This window comes from Phragmites australis, chromosome 21 (assembly GCF_958298935.1).
Source record: "Phragmites australis chromosome 21, lpPhrAust1.1, whole genome shotgun sequence".
In the NCBI taxonomy this organism is placed as follows: domain Eukaryota; kingdom Viridiplantae; phylum Streptophyta; class Magnoliopsida; order Poales; family Poaceae; genus Phragmites; species Phragmites australis.
This window is the reverse complement of record NC_084941.1, coordinates 4,732,652-4,740,696: the sequence shown is the minus strand read 5'-3', so window position 1 is coordinate 4,740,696 and position 8,045 is coordinate 4,732,652. Positions and strand designations below refer to the sequence as shown.

The 8,045-nt window shown below is 45.1% G+C and overlaps 1 protein-coding gene across 1 annotated transcript; it reads right to left on the bottom strand.

The window, feature by feature from the left end:
* Nucleotides 1-1,297: 1,297 nt before the first annotated feature.
* Nucleotides 1,298-4,321, bottom strand: LOC133904052 (microtubule-associated protein RP/EB family member 1C-like; the record flags this gene model as incomplete). The annotated part of the gene is made up of 6 exons (XM_062345529.1): nt 1,298-1,739; nt 1,832-1,945; nt 2,542-2,767; nt 2,942-3,048; nt 3,667-3,822; nt 4,022-4,321. Coding segments are annotated over 6 exons (1,182 nt in total), but the record flags the coding sequence as incomplete, so codon positions are not given.
* Between the last annotated feature and the right edge of the window lie 3,724 nt (nt 4,322-8,045).

The window sequence follows — 8,045 nt, the reverse complement described above, 5'->3', positions numbered from 1 at the left end:
GTGGACTTGATGTTGCAGATCGACGACGACATGCTGTAGATCGTCCACCTTGGTCTCCAGCGGCTTCCATGCCTCGACCAAGCGCTGGATCACCTCCAAAGACTGCCGGTGCTCGAGACGATCAGCCTCCGCCTTCTTCTGGTCCTCCTTGTACTGCTTTAGAAACTCCATGAACTGAGTTTCTTGCGCCATGATCTGATGCTGGAATCGTGAGGTGTAGCGAGGTTTGGTGTAGGGATTCTCGTCGGATTGCTTGGAGGTCGCCAAAACGCGTGATTCGGATCACGCAATCTGTTGAATGGCTGGTGGTGAGAGGGGTGGTGGTGGGAGAAAAGGATAAGCCGGCTCTGATGCCAGATGTAACGGACCCGGCAAGATTTCCTATCTAGAGCTAGAACTGGTAAGAAAGGATAACATGAGAGGGAAATTTCCACGGGAACTCAGCCCAGTTCGGAGTTCTGGTCATTGCATTTTTTATTCCTTCTTCTTGTCCAAGCAAGCGGTGTTATATACCTCACCATTTTTGCCTAAGGCTTACAAGCAGGCTCCGCGGAACGCAAGAGGCCCACCACAAAACTCACACACAACACAAAATCTGACCCAAGCCCATAGAGAACATAACAACCAGTCTCCGGCGGCGACCTCGGCGCAGCAGCAGAACCACTCGCTATCCCGCCCCTCGCTCCAGCCCGACCCGGCTGCCCTGCTCCGCTTCGACCCACGCGACGTCTTCCTCCCGGAGGACGCACTCACCGTCCCCGACCCGTCCGCCGCCACCGACTTCCTCCATCGCCTCCTCCATCCCTCGGACTCCGCCTCAACCGTCTCTGGTGACTTCACCTTCTGCGACCGCTTCCTCCTCCGTGATCCCGCCGACGCCCTCGCGCTCCCGGGGCTCCTCGTCCTCCCCCAGTCCTTCGGGTTCGCTTCGCCCTCCCAAATCCGGATTCCAGAGGGTTATGTGCTGCTCTAGGTGCGGCGATCACTGATGTCGGTGTGCTTGTGTCTGGCTAGCGCGATCTATTTGGGCGAGACCTTCTGCAGCTACATCAGCATCAACAATAGCTCCAGCTTCGAGGCCAGTGCCGTCGTCATCAAGGTGCTCAATCCGTCAGATCCTCTTGTCATCACACGAACTTAGCAAATCATTTAAACCCTTGGATCATTTCTGGCAAATTGGATTAAATTTGGGTGAAGTTTATATTGGTGTTAATTGTCAGCACAATTGGTTAAACTGCTAGGTTACTGCATTTGTTCTAGTGTCGGAGTCTCGGATATGAGTGGTGTTGCACGGGGGTTACTGTCATGAACCAAGGTTTAGATCAATTACTAGTTTGGTAGGTTCACTTCTTTCTCATAAGTTTCGGTTCAATGCAATGCAGCAACCATAAAACCAATCCAGCGGAGGAGAGATACCCTAGTTTCGGTTCAATACAATGCAGCAACCAATGGCAATTCCTTCAACTGAAACTCGTCAGCGGGGACCCACAAAGCTGCACGTCCGAGATGTCGGAGAGCCTCGGCCTCGAGGTTGACGCCGCCATCTCCAACTCCTCCAGGTCCGAGATGCTCTTCCTCTTGTGCGCCGCCTCGTGCCTCGGCCTCTCCTCGGACGCCTCCAGGATGGGGCTCAGCGCTGGCTGTTGCTGGTTCTGCTGCTGCGACGCCACCGCCGGAGCTTCGGCCTCCGTCGCGGGGTCGTCCTCCGACGCGTAGAGTATGTTATGAATAGCATTGACCTACAAGCACAAGATAATCATAGATCAGCATACCATTACTCTGTAGATTGCATAGAACAAACAGTGTACCGATAGCCATTCTTGCTACTCACCGGTACGTGCTCAATCTCAGGGTTCTGGCACAAGATCTCAATGTCCCGCAGCTTGGAGAAGTAGAAATCTCTCTCCTTCTCAAGGCTATCAACCAGGAGCTTCAGCTCAGTGATCTGCAAATAATGTCTCGGTGTAAGTAGAGCCGGGACTTAGGCCGTACCGGTCCTGGGCCGCACACAGCACGAGTTTTGGCACTGCATGAAATATTTTGGGCTAGATCGTGCCGTGCCTACGGCCTCGGCATGGTGGATGTGCCGGTACGACACGATGGTTTGATCGTACACGTGTTGGCACGGTACGAAAAAGACACGATACAATCTGCATAACTATTTTTTCGTATTTATTATCTAATCTCTCTGATATAAAGTGTGAAACACTAAGAGAGATGTGTGACCATAAGAGACACAAGTGTGAGATGGTAAGAGATAAATATGTAAGTATTGTTAGACGATATAAAGCATGTGTGAGTATTAGAGAAACAAGTGTGAGATGTTAAGATATAAATATGTAAGCATTGTCAGGTGATATAGAGTAGGGCTGTGTTTGAACCGACACGATAGGCCGATTGTACCTAGTGAGCATGACACGATGTGACACGGCACGGCACGGCACGGCCAAGTCCCGGCACTAGATGTAAGTGTACACAAGTTTGCAAACTGAGAACAATATTGGGTGTGAAAAATTCACACGGACTGACTACCAAGCTCACCTGTTCATCATAAGCTGGTCCTCCACAGCTAGCAGGGGAGGGGGGCTTAGCACTCCGTTGTGGGGCATTCGCTGCCTGCCCATTAGCCCGTTTAGCGCCATGTGATGAAGCTTGAGCTCTGTGGCCAGTGGACGCAGACTTGGCCGGCGCCTGGGAGGGCACCGATGTCCTTCTGTTGGTCTCTTTTCCCCCTTTGCTACTTTCCCTTCTCTCAGAAGCATTGTAGCTGTGTAAGACATCCAGGGCAGAACAACAAAATGTTAGTATTCAGATAATTCGACAATATATTGATCGCAATGTACAGCTCGATTTCAATTGGTGATAAAACTCAACACCAATAACTGCTCACGCTTAAATTGACCTACAGGCTACAAATATTAGGGACCAGATCAGTGATTACCTGCTCATGAAGCCCCCATTGACAGAATCGCAGTATCTTTTCATCCACTGCATGAACTCCAAGTTGTCAAGGGGTCTTCCTTTGATTAGCTTATTGACCTCAATGTGCTGCGACAATTCGAAATGAAACAACAAAAAATAAGATCCCAGTAGCACTAACAGCCCCTTAAAAGTAGCAACTGGTAACCTAAACAAGAAAGAATACCCAGCGAAATATAACAGACTAACTCATGTTCCAAGTTTTTCAATTGAAACCAGAACAGGATCCCGAATGCATAGTGTTTGATTCTTCTCGTCATATTCTAACGCTACAGCAACGTGACTTAAACAAACGCAACCTGCTTTGGAGTAGCAAAGGAAACAAGAAAAATTAAGCTCCCTGTAGCATTCCTCCTTCAAATGGTAATCTAAATAGGAAACCAACCAAAAGTGGCCATGAAAGATACCTAGCAAATTATGAAAGGCCAATTCATTATTTTATTTGATGAATGGTAACATCACAGAGTCTAGCGTCCTTAGCATTTGGACAAACTAATGCTCGCTGAAGAAACTAACGCACTGAACAACACGGGCACAGGTAGCATCGCATGGCCTGAATCAACTCTTATTAGAACTGAACAATCAGAGCACACAAGTACAGCAACCTGATTCAATCAATCTAGTTCCACCTAATTTCTACCACGCTGGTGCGGACTCAAGGAGAGAAGGGAACGAAACCAGCCTCACCTTGGTGATCTTGAGCTTGTTGAACACGTCCTGCAGCACCTTATAGTTCTGGATCATGTCGTACTCATTCTTGGCGTCGAAGTTAACCTTGTGCATCGGCACCGCCCCCGGGTGCGCCGCGTCCATCAGCTGGCACGCCACCGCGCCCGACGCCGCCTGCGGGACCACCAAACCAAACAACGTTTCAGGAACTCACCTCGCACAGAATCCAACCCACACACACAGAGCAACCACCCCGCAACCCTCAGATCCGAGAAACCTCCGACGACTCAACCCAAGCGTGGACGGAAACGAACGCGAACACGAACCCCCCGACGGATCGGGAACAAGAAGGAACGGGACGGTCGTTGCTTACCTCCTCGACCTTGGAGAGGCCGAGCTGCAGCGTCGTGTTGATCCACGCCAGGATCTCGTTGCGCCCGACGAAGTAGGCGCCGTCCATCATGCCGATGTTGCTCGCCGCCTTGGCCGTCCGCCGCTCGCGAAGACAAGGGGATGGGGTGGGGTGGGGTGGAGGCGTGGAGCGCTGCGGGGTTGGGGAAATCGGGAGCAGACGAGAGACGCGAGGGGGATTTGGGGTTTCGAATTGGACGGCGCCTGCGGCGGGGTTAAAACGGGAGAGGAGGCTCGAGGCTTCCGCGTCGGACGATTCAGCCCCCGGTCAGGTCGATCTGGACGGTGGGATGTGGCCGAAGGTTCGGTTGAACGGCGGGATTCCTTCGACCGTTGGGTGAGGGGCGGGGCGCGTGTGGGCGGGTCCCCTCCCGTTTCAATTTTGGGGCCAACTCGTCTTGACCATGTGAGTTTTTAGCTGGAGCCAGTGGTGCAGTACAAAATATACGTGGTTATGTGCTAAAACGCATTTTGTTTTGCTGGGTGGTCATCATGTGCTAGAATTTTTATCAGGGCCGGCCTTGGTGGCGAGCGGGGCGGCCGCTCTGGACCCGCAAAACCCAGAGACCTTATATGTATATCGATCTAAAACTAAACTGAAAAAATTAGATCTTGACGATTTATATTTAATAATAGACTCTATTTTTAATCTCTTCCCGGACTACCGAAATATCAGGACCAACCCTGATTTTTATTTGTTATCTTTATTTTTTTGTGCAAGAGAAATTGACTGCACAAAAAGGAAGAAAATAGAAAAAGAAAAAAAATGGTGGTCTGCCAAAGAGCCCGTAGCCCAACTGCGCAACTTGGAACGGGCGGGCCACAACCTGCAGCTGCAAGTTCATGCACAAGTGCAACACTAGCATCCTCACCACCTTAATGCCCCAGCTTGGGTGACAAGCCATCGCTACTTGGCTCGGCGAGTCATAGGGCGAGGACAGGATATTTAAGTGGTTGGGATCTGTGTTAATAGATAAGGTGGTACTCCCTTCGTTTCAAAATATACAATGTATTATAATTAAAAAAGTCAAAATTTATAAATTTTAATCAATAATTAATCAAATTGTACGTATATTTAATATACAAAAGATATATTAATATATTCATATTTCACATATCTTTTAATAAGATATCGATTTCGTAGTAATTAAATTCTAATACATCTTATATTTTGAAACGGAGAAAGTACCACCTTACCTATTAGTCCAGATCCTAATCACCTTAAATATCCTATCCTCACCCTATGACTTGCCGAGCCAAGTAGTTATGGCTTGTCACCCGAGCAGAGGCATTAAGGGTGTGTTTGGTTGTCCGAATGTCCTCAGTCTGGTTTGTACGAGTCATACAGGCTGAGTTGAGTCAGGCTGAGTTGATGCATGAGGGTCTGTTTGGTTGGCTGCATGTGCTGAGTCTGGCTGAGAAAAGATTATGTTTAGTTGTCCGCATGAGTATACGTTGCATTACAAAGAAACTCACTTTTTTTTATCAAATAACCTAAGTTGGAAATATTTTTATAAATTAGTACATCACAGGATAATAATATTAGTGAATTTTTTATGATTTTTAAAGAATTTTAATTAAATATTGACTTAAATTTTTTGGATCAAATTAATTAAAATGGGTTGCTAATGAGCTCTAGTTTACTCACGAAAACGTTTAGAATTTTTAGATCACTTTTGTATCACTAAATAAAATCTAAAGTTAAATAAAAAAATTATCATGCACAGTATTTTTTGCACCGAGCGAGCCAGCCTCGGCGCGTACGCCCGATTCCGGCGTACGCGCGGAGCCAGGCTCGCTAGATACGTTTGCACGGGCGGGTGCAGGCGAGAGAGCAACCAAACACGGGCTGAGCACATGCTACTGCATGCGCGGATGCAAGCACGAGAAGAGCCGACCATCCAAACGCGCCCTAAGGTGGTGAGGATGCTAGTGTTGCGCTTAGGTATGAACTTGCGGCTGCACGTTATGGCCCGCTCAGTTGGGCTGCAGGCGCTTTGGAGAAGGTTTTGGCTTCCCAGCACTAAAAAAAGTCAAACTTTATAAATTTTAATCAATAATTAATAAAATTATACATATGTTTAGTGTACAAAAGATATATTAATAGATTTGTATTTTACATATATTTTAATAAGATATTTGTTTCGTAATAATTAATAATATATTGTAAGAGAAATTAATAATCAAAGTATATTTTAAAAGACTTTCTCAAATACTAATACAGGGTATAAAAAGAAATGGAGGGAGTACTAAACATCACCGAGTGGCAGCTTATTCGCTCTGTTTAGTGTGGAGAATAGTGGGCTTTGGGCTGTTCTTGTTCGGTAGTGTTTGCCTGGCCTCCTTCATAGGCTTTCCTGGTTGGGTTCGAGACGTATGATGCAAATTCTCACCAATTCTAGACAAAACTATAAGACACTAGAAAACCGGCCACACCTGACCCTTGTTGATTGTTTATAGATGATACCTGTTTGTTGAAATTCTGTAATAGCTATTTATAACTATAACAGTATGACATGGATTTGATAACAACATAAAAAATCATGTATATAGAACGCAAATTTGACAACCCAATTACATTGATCGTCATTTCATCAAGTTTATCGGACAGTCAAAGTCTACAACATATAGATAATCAAACGGAACATGATAATGGTAGGTAGTTCTATTGTAAATATGTGCTTGATGATCTTGCAATAGAGCGAATTTGTTCTATTACATCTTAGAAACTAAGATGGACATGTTGATCCTGTAATAGAAGAAATGTTATGTTAGTTAATTGACTTTGATGTTATAATTGTCTTGTAGAAGATGGTCAGAAGATTTACCACTATCAACATGACGAAAGTAGCTTATATAAGAAAGAAAATACTTCATTATCTGAGACATAACCTCATGAACAAATTTCTTACTCTATTAAGTATATAGCAGGATTAAAGATAACTACACATATTTTTCATCGGTTGGTATCCCAACAAATTAATATCAAATAATTAAGATACTTACGTGCATAGGATATTGTCTCAGATATACCATTGAATTTATAAAGATGTTGATTTCAGTTGAAGTAAATTTAACTTCTTACCTGTTTATATAGACGGTATCTTGTTGACTATCAGCAATAGAGATTTTAATGTTTAAGACTCAAATATTTCTTTTCTCTTCTGGGTATTAAGTGTTAGAATTATTAGGGTCGGCCTATGTAATAATTCCTAATAAATCTCAAAGGCCCATATTATGAAGAGGTGGTGGCCCATGTTGAGACCCACCCTTTATTAGTAACATATTGCTAATGGAGGTGGAGGTGGTGGATTTTCCCACTATATATATGCAAGGACCCTCACCTCTTTGAGAACACGTACAACATAGACTGCTAATTAAGAGTATCTTTAAAATTGAAAACTAAATTCGCTCTTATTTAGTGAGTCTATATAAGAGTTAGGGTTTTGCCTCTTTCTTTTTCTATTGTACTGTCGCTGTAGTCTACTCTATCTCGGTGTCGGCGTACACCGGCAACTGGGAAAGCAGGTCCCCGAAACCCTCGCTCTTGAGATCTTGCACCGGGAGAGGGCGAATAAGGTTTTTTAAAGCACTCCACGCGACTACTCAAGTTCTTCACCATGGCTCGTCTTCCTGATCGCTTGGGCACTACCCGCTGTCATCGTCAACAATTTCGGTGCGTCGTCGGCAGGATCGATCGTGCTATCAACACGGTGCAACCAGCATCTTTAGCAACCTTCACCACGCAGGACCAGTACATAAAAATTATGTTTTTCATATTTTATTTCCTACAGTTCCTAATTTTGAGTATAGTAGATCTAGTTATATGTAGTGATTTCGTACACATGTCTAGATTATGCTCTGATGATATGATCATATCAGTTTATCAGTATCTGCTTATAAATTATTTATGGATTAAATTAAACCTAAAAATGCCTTATATTCCATCATTAAGATTGTCTTGTGATGCCTCTCGTATTTTGACT